This window comes from Meriones unguiculatus, chromosome 19 (assembly GCF_030254825.1).
Source record: "Meriones unguiculatus strain TT.TT164.6M chromosome 19, Bangor_MerUng_6.1, whole genome shotgun sequence".
Classification (NCBI taxonomy): Eukaryota; Metazoa; Chordata; class Mammalia; order Rodentia; family Muridae; genus Meriones; species Meriones unguiculatus.
The window spans coordinates 32,404,936-32,424,258 of NC_083366.1; the positions used below are offsets into that span (position 1 = coordinate 32,404,936).

The following is a 19,323-nucleotide window of genomic DNA, read 5'->3' on the forward strand; positions in this document are numbered from 1 at the left end:
CAACCAGGAAGCTCTGGGGGTTCATTCCCAGTGTGTGAACCTTGTGTCACAGGTTGGAGGAGGCAGGTAGAAATCCTTTGGCAAATAGTAAAACTAAAATGCTCTGTGTGAGAAAAGAAGATGGAACCAGAACTTAAATGTAGGGAAAAGGGCCCACAGGTAAGGTCAGAAACACTGCTTCAGTGATTCTTGTCATTCATCTAGCAGAAGTGATGGCGTTCTAACACATCCCCTGTGCCTCTCAATCTGATTTATAACACTGTCAAAATAATGAACTCCAAAGAAATGTGAACCTCTCTAGGACTCTCATGCTGGGAGAAGGAAAAGTTCCCAGCTAGAGGGAGAACTACTCTCTCAGAAAGAGATTTCACCAACTTCAAATATCTTGTCCAAACACCTCATGGGATGAAATTGAAGCCCGTGAGACCGAGACAATGGTGGGCATGACCACACCTTTCTTGGGACCATGTAGATGAGCATATATATCTTTGGCTTTTCATTCAAACTTCGATCTCACTTTAAGGCTCTAAATATGATCTTGAGGGGTTTGCTAGATCTCTTTGTCCCCTCTTCCAGTGTGGTCACATTAAATAAATCTCCCTTTTCTGCTTTCCACTATTATTCTGGCCCTTTTGTTGGCTTATTGAGGACAGGGATGGCCAAACCTGATTGGGGCACAGGTTGCAATCCCCAACATCCTGACATTAACTTCTAAATCTTGAGCAAAGAATGAGACCAGCGACAACTGGAAGTTTGGAAAGTGTAATTCTGGAGCAACTTCACGGGTATTTGTTATCCTCTGTGTGGAGGCTGCCTAACGCCATCATGTTTACTTGCATACAAGTTTTCAGAAATGTAAGATTTAGACTATAATTACCAGGAAAAGTTGTAAATTTGGTTTCAGACACAAACTTGAGACGATAAGAAATTTTTTTTTGCATGAAACATCTTGTAGTCTCAGTAAGTCACTGCTAAATCAAGAAAATCCTGGGCAGGAGGATATCACTCAATTGTAATGCTCCCACTGACACGGGAAATGTAGAGCCATATCTTGCAGATCTATGAGAAGAGTTTTTTTTTTTTTTTTAGCACCTTGTGGAAACATTGGATAGCAAACCTCCAGTGTGCTGAATAACTTTTAAAGAATACAGAGGTGGAAGCTGCCATCTGTAGGGCACAACTATTTCAGATGAACAGCCAAGACAAGGGTCATTCATTATTAGAAAGTGGTTATCACTCCCACATAGCCTGCCTGTTCTCCCCAACTCTCCTTCCTGTAACCTCTTACCACACCTGGAGGGTTGGTGTGGGGGGGGGAGTTGCAAGAGCTTCTGAATCCCAACCCATCTTGGAAAGGAATACCAGGCAAGGATGTTCTCTGCTCTGAGACTAGACTCAACCTCCCTTCAGAATGGAGAATGGAAGAGTCCCACAAGTCTATCATCCTTTCATTACTAGTTGTAAAAACTCCTGTCCCAGTGAACACAGAGCCACATACAACCGTGTGAAGATTCCTATTGAAAACAAATCTTATTAGTTTCTTTTCCATTGCTGTGATAAAACACGGTGATGGAGGCAATGCAACTCATAAAAGAGTTTAATTGGGCTTATGATTCCAAAGGGTTAGACTTCACGATGGCGAGATGAAGACATGGCAACAGGTGGCTGGAGCAGCAGCTGAGAGCTCATGTCCCAGGCCACAAGCAGAAGACAGAGAACACACAGGGAACCGCAGGAGTCTTTTGAAGCCCACTCCCAGTGACATACCTCCTCCAACAAGGCCACACCTCTTAATCCTTCCCAAACAGTTCCACCAACTGGGACCAATTATTTGAACATAGGAATCTATGGGGTTCTTTCTCCTTCAAACCATTACATACCAAAAAAACTGAGTGGCTGCTTCTTGACATCACTCCCCATCCCTTCATCAACATCAGGGCTCTCTAGTACTGGCAAAGTCACAGGGAGACTAGAAATATGTACCTCTTGTCATCTGGTCAACATCAACCTGGCTTTACTGTTTGGAGTAAAAGGTGAAAAAGGAATATGTCATCCCCAGCAATCAAATAAGAGTACAAGTATAAGGATTCAGAAGAATGCAGTTTGAAAAGAATCTAGGGCAAATGTTTTTTTTTTTTTAATCTTATAAATTATACTTGTATGTCTTGAATAAAATATCATAGATACACAAATGTGAAACCAGGTTTTTAAAAAATGAAGTGAAAATTAGCTTAGAGCTGTAGGAAAGAGAACTAAAAAAAAAATGATGCATAAAAAGGCAACTACTGTAAAACTCTACCTTTGTTACCTGAGAAGGTTTATGGGGCTCCAAGCAAAATCCCAGTGTTTGCCTAGACAAGGGAGGTACTTATTTTTCTTTCACCTTTAGAACAGATCTGAGCTGATATGGCAACCACATGATGCCAAAAGAATGCAAAATGCCTCTGATTACAAAATGGCTCTTAGCTTTCTAGTCACCACAAGATTCTATATCTAAAATGGTGGAAGAGTAAAGAGGTCTACAGCTTGCCAGATGAGTCAGCTCCCTTAAAGAGCTTCCTCAGAAGCACCACCTACTGATTCCCAAATATATCTCTGAAGATTTCAGTATGTCATATGACTATATCTACTTAAGAGGAAGACTGGGAAACAATACTTTTAAAGTGAAAATATTACTAAATGAAGGCAGGGTGGTTATTGGGGGTTAGGGGAGTAGGGGAAGAAAGGAAAACACAATAAAATCCTCTGATAAATATAATAAAGGTACAGAATTGACACACTAAACATGTTAGGGAAGTGCTTTACTGTGGTGAAAATGGGAATTCAAAGGAGTTATTCATGTCCAGATAAGGGGAAAAACAACAACAAAAAGCCTAGATGCTTCAGCATAATATTTAAAATCCTTAAAAGCAGTCTTGAACTATTAAAGGAACAAACACTATAAATTTATGCTGTCCTTAGGGTAACCCATGGTCAGCAAAGGAAGACTAATAAATATGAAAAGTTGGAGAGAAAACTGTGCAACAAAATAACACTTGCAGTCAAAATATTATTTATGAAAAAAAAATCCCCAACCTATTGGATAATCACCGTTTAAAGTCTGTAGAAAAAGAATTTTTCTCTGTTTTTTGTGTATATGTATAGTATTTGTCTAAAGATGTATATACATATATATGTGTGTATATATATTATATATATTATACATATATATATATATATATACATATAATGATTCTTATTTTGATTTGTGACCCAGGAATCCCTTGGTCAAATTTATCTTTAGAGGCTTGAAACATCCATCACATTTATTATATGCATCAAGAAAGTAAAATAATATGTATGTGTGTATACATATATTTTTTCCCCTCTTTCTTGGGAAAGAGAGGAAAAAACTTTCTGATTTCACTATTTTCCCCAAAGATGTCACATCATCACCTAAAGATAAGCTTTTAACAAAGACACATTGTACTTCATTATAACAAAATGATGAAAAATATTTGCAAAGTTTATTTGAGAGATAGTGCCCTACTTCTGAAAATAACATTTATATCATTGACTGTGGGTTAGTTCAGCTAGTGCCAACCTGGCACACATGTTATGAGAGTAACCAATCACTTTCTGCTTACCTTTAAGGCCCATTCCATGAGCTAAAACTCAAACTTGACATTGCTAAAGTAGCCAAGAACCTGAGACTAGATAGGTCGTGGGCCTAGAAGAAAAAAATATTACTACTATTCTGCTAAAGGACATAGCCATAAAGTGACTCTTAATAACATACTGCTATCCACACTGATCAGGAGCTCACTCAGTCCACATCAGGGAAGCTTCTTCTTGACTATATTAGAATTAATAGATAGATCCCCAAAGGACAATGCAGAGAGTGAGAAACTTTGGAGCACTCAGTCCTAAATGAGATGTTTTCAAAGTCCATGACTTCCTCATGACTCAGGGATCTCCGCGGGAGAGGAAGTGGAAGGATTATAGTAGCCAGAGATGATGCCTCACTCAAGGTCTTTCAGACAAAACAGGACTGATGAAAATATGAACTCACTATACTGTTACAGCATATAAAAGGCCTGTACAGGTTCAGGCCGTATGGGATCCCAGCACTGAGAAGGGTAAGCAGACATGCTCTCCCACCCCTAATCAAGAAGCTATCTGTAAATGATATCCACTGACAAAGAGATAGTCAGTTTTCTTCAATGGATTCTTCCTGGATATATCAAGCACACTTGTTAGTATAACGTTCTTGTGGAATGTATACCATTTACCCTTGTTCATTCAAATACTGATTTCTCTACCCCACTATCTGGTTTGAATCAGACATTGCATTGTGATGTTTATTCTAAGCATCACCTGTCTCAAGTTTGTGTAAACATGCCACCATTTGTTCTCTATATTTTCAATTTAAAAAACCAGCCAATGTTGAGCAATGGAGAGAATAGAGTTGGGATATCCTGGTCCAGAGGGGAGGAGAAGGAAGTGAGTGGGAGGAGTCGGAGTCGGAGATGAACCGGACCTAAGATGTGACTATAAGCAAGTATAATGTGGGAAATCTGAATGGTAGGAAACTATGCAGGCTTGGAGGTTTAGGATGGAGTAACTAATGCCCAGCATTGTGTTCTGGGTTAATTAAATAAATCCCAGTCTCTGTGTGGTGATTTGGGTATAGAGCTGGTTTAGGAAAACCACTGTTTAACTAAAAGATAAATCAATATTAAACTTTAATAATCAACAACACACACTTTGAGGTAGCCTGCATTCCCAGGAGTAGCTGAACAACACTAAAGGAGCTCAGTGGTATTTTTTGTGGACTATGTTTCAATTTGCTTTGTTTTAGGGTCTATCTGTACATATGTGTCTGTGTGTGTCTTATTGGGCTTTGTTTTGGTTTCCATTTTGTATTTCTTAGGTTAATTTTTAAAGAGAGAGCGAGAGAGAATAAAGTTGAGTGGGTGAACAGGTGGGGAGAATCTGGGTATAATTGGGGGAGCAGAAAACATGATTAACACATATTGTATTATTTTTTTTAAACAAAATTGTTCTAGCCTGCTAGTGATACTTGTTATTGTTTGATGTTTTCATTTATTTTTTTGAGAATTCAGTACAGTATCTTTTTTTTTTTTTTTTTTTTTTTTTTTTTTTTACTATTTTTTCCATGGCCCCAACTACTCCCATATTGTTCCCCTGACCATTAAAGACGATAACATTGACCATAAAATCTCCAGCTGAAATGGAAACGAGATGCTGTTGATGCCAAGTGGTTCTGACCTTCCAATCTGAAAGAAGCAGAGACCAGGCAAGCTGTCTAGATGAAATAAAGACCAGCTGAGCCCACTAGAAAGGGTATTTGCTAGCCTGCTCAGTTGCCTTTAGGCTGTACAGTTTGTCCCAGGTTTTCCAGCTTTTGTGAACTATCACCCATGCGGTGGTGGGCTTTGATGATGCAGCTGCTCCCATGTTCCTGTAAGAAACCCCGGGAAAATGCGTTGGTTCACCAGCTTGGAGTTTGGTATATCTGTACTTAGGTCTGCTGTGGGCTCCCTTTCTGCTCTGAGTAGATGCGCGTTGAATCTGCCAGGAAAGTCTTGCTTCACAATGGATTGTCTGTGGCTATCAAAGGAGCACTGTTAGCTCAAGTTTGATTAACTTTATTTAAACCACATATATAGTATTAAGTCGTATTAAGTAGATTTTCAGATGTCCTTTGTGTTATATTTCCCTTCTTTCCCCATCTCTTCCTGTATGAAATGTCACTCTCTGTTTTTCCCATTTTTCCTTTCAACACCGAGGTCAACACAGAATAGCTATATGGAGGGCTTCAGAAAGCTCTAGATAAATGGTTTAGGCTCTGGGCCCAGAACCTTCCAACCTCTCCAAACCACTGAAGCTCTATCGCTTAATCAGCCTCTGCAACACGCCCCACGACAGCTTCTGCAGACACAGCTTTTTTCCTCATCGCTCTCATCCCTAGTCCAGAACCTGTCCCACTCTGTGCTTTGCAGGGGGCACATGTTATTTTTAAACGGTATAATGTCCCATGCAGCTAGGAAGGCTCATTCCTAGAATCGGATATAGACAAGGCTGGGTAATAGTGAACACAGCAGTTCTTAGGAGAAAGGAATCGGTGGTTCAGCCATTAAGAAAAACCTCCTGGACTGTATCAGACTTGTTAGCATAATGATTCTGATCCATCTTTTGTTTTTTTTTTTCTCATCAGCTCTATCTGATACAACATGTAAATGTGACATATAATAGGATTGTTATACTTAAGATAATCATGAACACTATTTAGTCTGAAGGTAACTATGAAGATATAACAAATCTCACACCGTAAATAACCCTATAGTATGCTATGTGTAACAAACAAACAAAGTAACTTAACTCCCTTTACCCTTCCTAGAGGTACCCAAAGATTTGGTGGAATCTTCTATTTAAATTATACAAAAGTCATCACTACACACTACCAACAGCATTCATGATGTTTTAAACCACCAAAATCTATGTATTTTTAATAAAGTTAGTTTAACTCTACATTCTCCCTGTATTTATACATGTATTTGTACCATCTGAACTATCCTATTTATATTTAGAATATTTAAATAAATCTATTGTCTTTTAAATTTAGTTTTTCTTTTGTCCATTTGGTACTTAATAGTTATTTATGTGGAGTGGCTAGCCATAAATGTAGAAAAGACTGATTTTCAATATTTAAATTATCATAGCTCTTCTCTATGGATGTGGACCTGGTCTGTTATATATATTATATATATATATATATATATATATATACTATATTACATCTATAGTTACATATTATATATAATTTATATTATTATATCATACAAGTAATAGAATATATTAATACATTAGCAAATTATATCAATCACATGTTATATAAATTATGGTTATATAGAAGTTATAAATAAATTAATAATTATTTATTTATTTAAATCTGACTCATTTTGTTACAGTAAGTAGGAAGTCACATTCTAGAACAAATTTGATAACAATATGCTATTCTTTTAAAACTCTTTTAAGACAAGATTTTCTTTTTAATGGACCAAATAGTAATAGCAATGATAGAAACAAGAGATCAAACTTGTTAAAAATCAGAATTTTATAACCTTGTAGGCATAACCAAATGTTACTTTTCATTTTAATGGTCAAAAATAGAAGCGGACCAGAAGGGATCATTGTAGTACTCATTCCTTTTACAGAAACACACAGACATTAATGGCGTAAGTCCCATCTAACTGTGCAAAAGGACACCTTAGACACTTATTTAATCAAGAAACAGTACTTAGGTATAAAACATCATGAATGCTGTTGGTAGTGTGTACTGATGACTTTTGTATAATTTAAATAGAAGATTCCACCAAATCTTTGGGTACCTCTAGGAAGGGTAAAGGGAGTTAAGTTACTTTGTTTGTTTGTTACACATAGCATACTATAGGGTTATTTACGGTGTGAGATTTGTTATATCTTCATAGTAATAAAAATGGCTAGACCAGGTTTGTATTGTATATGTATATATTATAGGAATATAATATAGTATATATGTTTTTAATAAGAAAAAAAGTTTGTTTCCTTTGGTTGTAAGAAATTAGATTTAAAATACAGATACCCCAAATTTTCTTTTGGAAGATTTAAAGTAAATTTTAAAAGTAAAAATTTAATGTAAATCGATTTAAAAACTAGAGTTTTTTGGGTTTTTTTTAAAGAAGTATCTAAAGCAAAGTAAAATGTCTGACATTATTTTTACTGTATTCCTTTTAAGCCACCTGTCTGCCTTTGTAATAAATATGTAAATCATTTTTTAAATTATTTAATTTTGTATCTTACATAGGCTTGACTAAAAAAATTGGAAAGTTTGTTCATTCATTTGTTTGTTTTCAAAGAGGTAAGGGTGATCAAAATATCCTTAAAATCCTTACAATGTAAAATACTTCATGTATGTGTAAGTATGTATAAAGTATGTATATTAAGCATATATATATGTGTGTGTGTATGTGTGTGTGCATATATGTATAGAACACATCTAAAAGCACAGGGAGAAGTCAGCTTCTTGGCCTGTAAAACAAAAAGTTTGGCATCGCAAAGGAGGGTAATTATCCAGTACAGAAAATTCACTGTGGAGCAGAAGGAATCATCTTTTCTAATTAATTATATTCTCAAGTAATACAGACCATGTTATAGAAGCAGAATTGAGAAGGCTCAGAGCTGTACTCCAGTAACTGAAACACTGGGCAGGTGGTCACCTCTCAGTCTGTTGGGGCAGTTGGAGTTGGGACGCTTCCCTTACATTTTTTAGTTTTATGAGGAGCCAAGAGAAACTGGGACAATTAATAACTTCAGTTTATATGTGCACTTACTTACAAGCTGATCTAGTACCAAGTAAATTACATAAGTCAACACAGGTAGACAGGGCACACATATACAATCAATCACACACGCATGCATTTTTTAAGCCAATGTTTTAATGTTATTATTTGGAGAAGAATAATATTATTGTTATTATTAATGTTTTGTTGTTCTTATTAATATTATTCATGTTATTATTTGAAGAATATCTTCTGCAGTCCTCATTGTGAAGAGGTACAGTAACACGAAGATCTTTAGTAAACATATCTATTCATTATTTTATACATGGTCTACCTTTAATAAAAACTTTACATTTAACATTTTAATATTATGAAAATTTGGAAAAGAAAGCTATGGTTTTTATGTTACCCATGACTATTATTCAAGTGTGAAATAAATTTTTAACTGGCATTTTAATTCCAAAAGAACCTCTTTTGGAAGGAAAATCTTATCAAAATCTATGTATATCACTTTAAGTTTTATAGCTTAATGAAATATTTATCTTCTGACTCTAATGAGCATTGTTTTATATTAGCAGTAAATGCTTTTGAGTTTTATGAAATAATTGATAGACACAAGGATATTATTTCATAAAGTTTTAAGATGTTCTGAGTACTGAATTTATGAAATGGTATATATATTTCTCAGGCCTTTTAATGCATTACCAAAATATTTACATTTGTAAATACACACATGTGCATTTTAATTAGGCATGCTACAAATAATGTTTTAGCACACAATAAAAACAAATTAAAAGAAACTTTTATGGTCACAATTTACTAAAATTTCTTTTGACACAACACATTAAAAGTTATCACAAACACACATGACACAATTACGTGCAATCTAGGTGCACCTAGTTTTAAAAAAATAGAAAGTTTATTTAAGTTGTTTTATTATTTTATGTGTATGTGTTTTTGTCATCTACCACATAAATGCAGTGCTAATGAAGGCCAGAATAGGGCATCAGGTTCCCTGGAACTAGAGTTCCAGATGATTTTGAGCCACTATGTGGGTGCTGGGAATCAAACCCAGGTCCTCTGGAAGAGCTGCCAATGCTGTTAGCCAAGGAGCCATCTTCTCAACTTCTGCTTTTTTTTTTTAATCTTCCAGAAAGTAAAAACATACAGTTTTAAATTTATTTATTTTAACCTTAAAAATTACAGAAGTCAGTCTCTTCTTCAGAACTTTACAGGGAAAGGAACAGCAGACCTCCCTTTGTCTAAGCTATCACCCTCATCGAATGCAGAGGAGACAGGACAGAAAGCAAATAAAGCCAAATTATCTGTGGTTAAGCCTCCCTATTTTCCCCAAACACTTGTACGTTGAAAGTTTGTAAGTGTCACATATAAAGTCGCCTAGGATACCAGATGGTAGTTTATCTCTAAATACTTCCTCCTTTCTGAAACGTTATCCCTGCTCCCTCCTCCCCTCCTCCCCTTCCTCCTGAAAATAAAACTTACAAGCCTCTCAGTGGTAGCTAAGGATTTGTGTCCTGGAGCAGAATTGGATCATGCTGCTTTGACCAATAACTTCCTCACCTTTCACACTCCATCCTCTTCCACTGGGTCTAGATTTTATCCTGCACATTTGTAAAAATATCTGTGTGCTCAAAGATACTGGGTTATCAAGCCTTATGTGTTTCCAGACCAGGAATGAAGTTCCTTCTGACCCAGAAGAAGGGTGGGTGTTGTTGTATTTCCCGATGAGGCCACTGCACAGACAACTTTTTCGGGTTGGAGGGAAAAGGTAAGTGCCTCTTATCTTTTGTTTTTTGATGATTGGGCACTCATCAGTTTTCTAAGATAAAGTCTGAAATAAGCAGAAGCAGCCACAAGAAAGGGGGCAAAACTAGATATTTGAAAAGTATCATGAGACAAAGGGAAAATGTAATAAATGGCTTCAAAGGCGAAGAAAACCAAGACAGACTGAACCAGAAACGAAGTCAGAAACCAAAATGTCTTCAAAGGTTTAAAATGAAACAACAGATGAAAACAAGCCAGTTGGAATGCATAATGCCTTTGGAAACCTGAAAGCAATGAAAAAAAAAATGTCTAGATCAAAATGCTTCCGAAGCAAACAAACAAAAGAGATACCTTAAGCTTTAAAAGCAAACCCAAATCAGGAAGGTATCTATGAAATACCCACAGTCAGAAAAAACAAATGGAACACCAGCCCTTGTAAGGGAAGTTTGAGAGAGGCCTGAAAAGAACTCACCAGCAAGCTACCTGAGGAAAGAATTTCAGGTAGCTTGGACTGAATGGGTGTTCTACAGTACCTTGCTTCAGTCCAAATGACTCCTGCTCTGAGAACTGGATTATTCGCTCAGAATCCCACACAAGGCACAACACCTGTCCATGCAAACACAGCTCTCACCTCAAAGGGAGTAAGAGTTTAATCTGAAGCCAAATACAAATACGTACAGCTAAGGAACACAGATTTGGGTAACCCTAATTCCTTTTCCAACATGGAAATAGTTTCATGGAGTTTTTATACTGTGAGGAGGAAGAAAGTCATAAGTCAACATCGGAGAGGCAAGTTACAGCCGTGTGGAATAGTCTCAGCTCTAGACCTAGCTGACAACTCAGATGCTAGCTGACAACATTCTTAGTCCTTCACTGATGAAAAGTGGGGCTTATTAATACATCCCAAAAGATTTTTATCTGTCAGTCAACTGCATATTAATTCTGGATTTATATGTTAAACGCAGGATGGCAGGTACAACAGCGAGGTAGGCAAGGAACAGCTATTTAGAGGGCTAAAGAGTTCCCAAGGAAAATCTGAATTAGGCTCTGGACCTCAAAAATTTCACATTCCTTACAAGGCTAAAGTGCTGATCAACCAGTCTTTGCAGACGCAACTTCTTTCCAGAAAGTCTTGTTCACAGGGGTAAAAGGAACTCTAGACATAGCAAAGAATAACAGAAATCCTTTGTAGGATATTAACCTACTGCTAACATTCTGTGGTGTTACCCCAGGATGGCCCGGAACTCCCTCTGTGACCAGGGCTGACTTTTGATTCACCAGTGTCTGTGTCCCACCTCCAAACACTAAGATTAGAGGCCTTTGTGCCACCGCTCCTGGAGCAATGATGAGATGGAAGCTAGGGCCTCATGCATCCAAGGCAAGCACTCTGCCCACTAAGCTACAGCCTCCCTCTACATCCTGTAGTCACTTCAGCTGGTCCTAGGGGGAGACAGATGACGAATCGCTGACAGGTTTTACTCGCTTGATCTTCTATGCTATCTCTCCATCTTTTTTCCTGCTTAATTCTCTGCCTTTTAATATTTAATGGGACAGAGATTTCTGTTTCTTAAACTTCTCTGGCTTAAACTCCAAAAGAAAAAGGAGAGGACATTCCTGCAAATTAAACAGGAATTGATTTAAGGACAAAGCGATTGAGTTATAGTCCCTGGTCATAGAAGTAAATTTTGGTCTTTTTTTTTTTTTTTTTCCTTTCACACACATGATACTTCCCTGACATCTGTGCAATACAAATATATCTAGAAAGTGTGAAATGAAAAATCTGTTCCACTAAATACAAAAAAGAGACCCCAAATGAAGTCTCCACGGCAGTGTTGGCCACCATGGGCACAGATGGCGTCCTCCTCTAGCGCGCCCCTCCCCCTGCTCAATGCAGGCTTAAGTTTCATCCACTGTATTCATCCAAAAATATCACATGCAAATAGATAACACCAGCAGAGCCCATCTGCACACTGTATTTTTATTTTTTTTTCTGTCCTTTGTGCATTCAACTTCATGCTGGTAACTCAAGAAAAGTCTGACTGCTGGTCACACAGTGCTCAGATTGCATATGTTTTGTTGCCATAGAAACTCAGTGACCTAGAAGTCTAGTGGTCATTACAGTATTTCCTCAATAACCATGCCATTATCATCATCCTAACTCTTGTCATTTTATCCTCCAGTGCCCGTGCCATAGAACACAATGGCCACTTACCAATAACCCCATGTATGTGCATGAGAGAACAGGATATATAAAATCAACATGCTGTTATGTTTCCTAAAATATCTAAAAGAGACTTTAAAGACACAAATGCCTGGAATTTACATTTTGGGTGATGTTGAAAGTCTGTGAAAACACAGAGGTAGCACAAAGTCCTTGAAGACTCCAACTGTTTGTGTACTTCACAGTAGCCTAACTTCTACAGCATGTCCCAAGACTCCGACTGCCCCTCTACCTCACCTAGTTTGGAAAAGGAATGCATACAAGTAAACCTCAGAAAGCAGAAATGGGTAAGACAAGTAGGAAGTCATGGGACTCTGACAGCTTCCTTGGTGTTGCCCACAAGATGGGTGGCAGTGTGACTCCAGTGTGTGCATTCAAAATGGGGGAGGTGTTTTGTTTCAGGAGATTAGGTTGAAGTGAAATGAGAGGGGCAAAATCGAAATTAGAGAAAGTGAAAAGGGAAAGTGTTGGGTGAATTTCAGGGAAGACCTTTGACTATACATCACTCAGAAGACACCCTCTATGGTGATGAAAGCAAAGCCACTGACTAGCAAATCCTGAAATTCTAAGCATCTCAGAAATTGTACATCTTTTCAATGGAAAAGATGTTCACTGTAGGAACAAGAAATGTCAGGAACCTCCTTTCTTTAACAGAATACATTTAGTTTTAAAATTAGGAACAAATTGCTGTATCTTAAGAGAACATGGTTAACAGAAGGCTCAAGAAGATTACAAAAAAGCCTGCATGTGCTAACAAGTGCCCTTAAGTTACTCTACACACATCATGTAATATGCACAAAATTAAAATGTTGATTCGATCATCAATTAACTATTTTTCACCTTCCAATTTGCTCAACAGAATAAAGCAAATACAAACAAACAGAACTGTGGTCACGAAGTGACTGTAGCATTGTCCATCTAAACTTTCCACCTTTAAAGAAGAAAGCAAATCACAGAGAGGACAAGTTACTTGAATGAAGCTATTCAGAGCTTCAGTGCAGAAAGAGTACAGGGCACTGGGCTTCCTAGTTTCCTAAGGTGATTTGTCCTCAAGTCTCAATGTCTGTGCATCTTACCTGTCCATCCCAGAATTTGCCTAGATGAAGATTCCATCAAAGTAAGCTGGCTCAGGAAATACGTTTGTTTCTAACTGCTGGGTCATTTCAGAGATACAACATATAGTGGTCAAACGTGATTTGCACAAATACAGTTCAGTCCATGGCATTCCTAGACATGTCTGCCATCCTTGCAAGCACTAGATGGTAGAATCTAGACTTGAGGAAGAGGGGCAGCAATGCCTTGGTCTTCCGTTTAAGTACAAGTTAGAGGACAGAGTATTTGGGCAAAACAATTTTCCTTCAATGCTAAGACAGAACAAAGCAGTGGCTGACTAGATAAAATAGGCAAATACAGATCATTCAAGTAAAAAAGAAAAAAAAACTAAATAACCCAACCCTACAGCATTTTGATGTCCTTTCTACATAGTTTTGTTTGTTTTCTTGAGAGGAGTAAAGCCTCCCTCTGAGGCATCTGCTGAAAGGCCTGGATTGGAGTCCTTGCTTACCATTTCCATTAAGCATCTTATGTAACCTCTCTGATTCTTCCAACTGACTCACGAAGCAGAAAATACCCACCTACCTCCTGCCTATACCATTACAGAACATTTCCATGACCTGATTCAGTAAACACTGCCCACCACAGCTCAGGTGCCAGGCAAAGTGCGAGGTGTGCTGCTGAGATGTGAGGAGAGTCTGGTAATGAGCTTGGCCTGAGCTATCAGACGAACATTTAAACAGGGGGAACATTTAAACAGCCCATTACAACTCAGGTAACTGCAGTGTGATGGGTACTAACTTAGCTGTGTGGATGAAATGGCTATAGGAGAAATGGTGAACTATGCCTGGCAGGTACTATTATTCCAGGATGTTATTTTGATTGCAACTTTTAGGGAAATTAGTTCCTGAAAGTGGTGTTCTGTATGGCTAAGCTAGAGTCAATGATTAAATGCCCCGCCAGGTCTAACTTTTAATAATTACTGAAGTAAACAACACACTGTGTTTACCATTGCCTCACTCATTATCACAACAACAGCAAACGCTAGCACGCATTATGAACAATACCAAACCTTAACAGAGAAAGTCAACCTGATGCTGTTGCTAGCCGCCGCTCAGGACAAAAATACCAGTCTACACTCTTTCATTAGAAACAAGCAAACAAAAATCAGTAGTTGGAAAAGTAAATTCTCACCTCTCAAAGGAGGGGCTGTCAGACCAATTAAATCTTAAAGAGAACCTGTTCCACAATGCACTCCTCTCTCTTCCGGGCTCCTCAGCTCCCTCCCCTGTGAGGCCTCTTTCTCTAGTGGACTAAAGTTAATATGTTTTAAGTCATCAGTTAATTTCATTTATAGGAGAAATGCAGATGCTGGAGTTAAAAAAATTAAGATGTAAAAATAGCAAGGTCTGTAATAAACCCATGGTTTGCTTTCATTATTTGGGCTATGATTATTTGTCTTTTCTAACCTGGCTAACTTTTCTTGTCTCCTTGATCAAAGAGTGCTGGAACTAAAGGAACAGTAGAATTAACTGGACCAACTCACTTTACACTTGAAGAATGAAACTAAGAGTTTTCCTCTAATGACTACATCTGCCCTTTATTAATAGTCATTTATAAAGCATGGAAGGCACAGCTTCAACAGGCCCATCTTTAAAAGCCAGAGTGTGAAAGGAATGATTGAATGATGCTATATCCACAAATAACAGCAGCTGCAGTCAGTGCTTCTGCATGATGCTTCTGCATGATGCGCTGTTCCAGCTCAGGATGTGGCCTTCCTGAACCACGTCAATAATGTCACAATCTGAATAAATTTAGGCAATTGTCTTAATGAAAATCTATCCTCCACAAAAAGAGATCCGTCATTCCTCAAAGAAGGCAACTGCACTAGACTGGGGTCCTAGCGTGGATCTGTCAGAACATGTTTTATTTAAAAAATAAAAAAAGAATACTCCAGACCCCAATTTGCCTGTTGGTCCAGGAATTAAAATAGTTCTTCATTTTGCCAATGCCCAGAGGAGGTAGCAAGCAGAGGACTCGGGTAACAGGGAGTTCTGCCACAACCTATGTCTCTACAGACACACACATTCATATTAGGGTAGACATTTGGATTGTAATCCCTTCTTAGTGGAAAACACATTTTCAAAATAAATCCCCAAGCTAGAGTGAATTACCGTGATAGCCACAGCCGGAGAGTCCCACTGTTGAGAAACGCAGACCTGGCCACCTGCTTCGAGAAGCCTTGGAGAACAACACCGCTGAGGTCTTTTAAGGGTGGCCTTTTCAGGTAGGGCGCCTACCCTCCCAAACCACCTTTTAAAGTCCAGGAAAAGAGCAGCCACCACCCCCACCCCTTTTTTTTGAACTATACTGTTCTTCCTGTATCCACTTCTGCTGAATACAGCATAGTTATCTTTTCAAAGAAAGAAGGAAAACACGGGAGACTCACACCACTGCAGATCTCAGAAGTAAGCCCAAAACTACAGCAACGTCAAAAATAAATAAATAAATAAATAAATCTTCAGTAGCTAGGAAAATCCCCGCATGCTATCTGCTGTCAGCTCAATGCAGACTAAGGCTAGCTGTGCCCGGAACCACAGCAAGCTGGGGCATCTCTGCAGCCTGTGTCCCTGCCAGCTCCCCCCCCCCAACCCCCAAGCGCTGAATTTGGCAGGGAAGAAGTTACCCTGCCCAGCCTCTGTGCACAGGATGAACCAGACCACACATCCACACTCCCAAAATCAGTCCAGTGACTGGGAAATCGAGGCTGCGAGGCTATCAGAAAGCACTGGAGTGGAGGATGAGGGCCACTTTGAGCTCTAGGATTTTGCTGCATTGTCATGGCCTGGTAAAGTATGGAGAATGTGTCGGATCTCCAGCCAAAAAAAAAAAAAAAAAGGACCGGATGCAATTTTCCCAGCGCCCCCTCGCCTGCCCACTACCCCTGCCCCTCTTCCCGCCTATGTGCTGGTAGCAGTAGGGTGGGCGAAAAGACCAGCTGCTCCCGCTGAAACTCAGGTGGCAGGCCCAGCTGAATGGCACAGCCAGCCAGGGAGAGGGAACACCCACACCGAGCAGCATCTTCCCAGCCAGTCACCACCGGGGGACTGCACCTGGCCACCGGCTGCAGGAGCCCCTGAGCGAGCACAGAGAGTTGGAGCGGAGACCAGGGGCCACAATTGTCTGCAAGCCTGGGTTCACAGGGAGTGGGTGTGGGCTGGGAAGGGGGATTACGTAGGTCTCTCCGCCCCCTCCCCTGGCATCTCCTAGCCACTGGGAGGGCGCCCAGGGGCGGAGGAGGCGCTGCGAACCCGTTTGGGGGCTTCTTTGTTTCTCTCCGGGGCTCTCAGGAGGGCCGGGTCAGCCTCCCTTACCCAAGCTTCGGGATGCCAGCCGGCCTGGGCGGCGACCCGCCCCGAGCCAACAATTGAACCTCGCGGGAGAAGAGAGAGGGTGGGCAAAAGGGTGGATCCCCGCTCTTGGGAGGGAGGGCGCTGCAGGGGCTCCACAGGGGTGAGGCAGCCGCCCCAGAAGGGGGGCGGGGAGGGAGGCTGGTGGTCTGAGCGCGGCGTCTGCTTACCTTGGCAGCCTCCGACTGGGCACAGATCATGCTCTGGTCCGCACACAGGTTAGAACCGGGGGTCGCACGTGGTTTGCGAAGGTGCCAGGCATTGAGGACCTGGTTCGGGAGCCCTGGGCGATCAGCGTCTCCTCCTGCCTTGCTCTTGCTGCCGGGTAGCCTGAGCCAGCTGCTGTCAGAGCCACCGCCGCGGCTGGAGCGGCTTGCGGGCTGGTGAACCTGTGCGAGCGAGCCGGGAGGGGGCCTTCTGGGTCAGAGGCGCGCGGTGTTGCGGCTCGAGCAAGGGCTCCCCGTGCGTGGCGACGCGGCACACTTTATTGCTTTATCCTCCCTCCCGCATCCCCTCCCTTCCTGCCTGCTCCTCTGTGGGAACCAGACTTGAGAACCAACCAGGAGCCAGGCTTGCTCTCTGTAGCTCTGCTCCGCCCTGCAGCCTCACGCACCCGCACCCTCCTCCTCGCCCCCATAGTAAATATATATATTGATTCTTGTTACCACTGGCCCCATCCTTCCGACACCCAGCACTCGCAGCCTCCGGCTTATCCGTGGACCAGCCACGGCTCATCAGTCCCTTTGTGTATATGCAAATGGTGTGCTCAGAGCGGGTGCAGCACCAACCTCCTAGGTAGGTGCACTGTGTCAGGTGTCCTCACCTCAAATTTTAAGTCACCTTCCTGGCCAATCTCACAGGCACATTTCTGGGCATCCTCAAGTATTTTCACAGCAAGTACCCAAAACAACATTGCTATCACAAATACAAAGGCTGGAAATCGCCCCAGGTTATCTATTGTTGACAAGCCCAGCTTTCCAAGCTGGTTTGGTGTTAAAACTGTGCACACAGTCAAAATGGTAAAAACTGGAAGTAGGAGAAATTCAAACCTTTCTTTGACCAGCCAACCAAGATGCGGAAGGACATGGTCACTGATTGCCAGCTCCTTCGCATAAACGAATTCCTGTGCGTGTGGTCTAATTTGGGGGCTTTTGTATGTTCACAGAAAGTGCAAAGGTTCTGAGCAGGGAATCGCCAAGATCCATGATTCTGTGCTCTTCACAATGCTTATTTATTCCTCCCCATGTTTCTACCCAACATCCCTACCTGCCTCTTCACAGTGTTTATTTATTTCTTCCCGTTTTCCTGCCCAGCTTCCCCTAGGCAGGCCATTTTTCACATCCTTAGAAGGGACCGGTTTTGGGTTTTATTTTTCCCCTTGCCCTGACGATCTCAGCTCTGGAACCTTTTACCGAAAAGCTGATTGTACACATTCCCAACCCACTTATAACGGCAAGGGGGGTGGCTTCTCAGTCACGCTCCCGTCATTGACCCACCTCTTGTTATCGATTACACCCTCAGATTACTTTCCAGAAGACGAAAGCCAGCTGGACCTGGTGAAGCCGCCCTTACCATCCTCCTTTTCCCCTGGGCGCACCTCCCTTCCCTTTTCCCTTATCACTCCAGGTGCTCGGCCCTTTCCCCATAGACACTTCCCTTTGTCTGAACCAGATGTTTCCACCAGATGAGCTCAAGGCCGGCCACTTTCCAAACGGTATCTAAGGAGGCACACGAAACTCACACGGAGCACACATTTCACGGGGTTTTACACATGAATTAATAAGGAACTCCTGTATGAAGAAAACCTCCAAGAATAGACTTGGTTGATCTGCAACAGTAGACGCCAGAATCAACCAAACTATAATACTAACCAGAAATTTGGGGGGAAAAAACCCACTAAAAATCTGTTGTAAAAAGTAGTATTTATTGAAGGTTTCTAAACACACACAATCCTCGCACACTGCCACAAAGGATAGTTATTCACCTCAGCTAATGGCTGAGTTGTTCAATCTGATTTTCAGTGTTGCGGCACCAGTTTGGCTCAAAGAGAGTTTCTTTCTATTATGTCAGGAGGATGACTTGACAAGTCAACATCTTTCAGGGTGTTGCTGGTGCAACAATTTTGAAGAATGCTTTAATTTCCTCTGGGCCCTTTTTTCTTCTCTATTTCTTTTTCTGCCAAAGGCAAAAGATACCATAGTTTCACACCTTTTGTAATTTAGGGTTTATTATTCACCCGTCTTCCCTCCAACCCCTCTTTTACTCTTTCACTTCCTTTAAATTTCTTTATTTTTACACACAAACACACACATATGCGTGTGTCTATATATATATATATATATATATATATATATATATATATATACTCAGTTACTTACTGAGTCTGTTTAGTGTTACTTGTGTGTGTATTTTTAGGGTTCATCACTTGGGACTGAATAACCATTGAAGGGCTTTCCCCTGGAGAAGACGGCTCCTCCCTCTTTTTAACAGTCTTTAATCGTCTGTAGCTCTTCATCTAGGGGCAGGGCCC

General features: G+C 40.5%; 1 protein-coding gene and 1 pseudogene across 7 annotated transcripts in view; one reads left to right on the forward strand and one right to left on the reverse strand.

Moving 5' to 3' along the window:
- LOC132649315 (EF-hand calcium-binding domain-containing protein 5-like) overlaps window positions 1–16,814 on the forward strand; it is an 80,266-nt pseudogene extending 63,452 nt beyond the window's left edge.
- The window catches only part of Hecw1 (HECT, C2 and WW domain containing E3 ubiquitin protein ligase 1), a 302,639-nt gene extending 285,264 nt beyond the window's left edge, over window positions 1–17,375 (reverse strand). For 3 of the 7 annotated variants that reach the window (XM_060372937.1, XM_060372936.1, XM_060372933.1), the window contains exon 1: window positions 16,964–17,374. In XM_060372937.1, the coding sequence (XP_060228920.1) occupies window positions 16,964–16,993 (30 nt within the window). In that variant the 5' untranslated portion in view covers window positions 16,994–17,374. Of the gene's footprint in view, window positions 1–15,557; window positions 16,216–16,963 lie in introns of those variants that run through there. The other 4 variants (XM_060372935.1, XM_060372932.1, XM_060372934.1 and 1 more) reach the window with 3 other exon arrangements.
- Window positions 17,376–19,323: the final 1,948 nt, after the last annotated feature.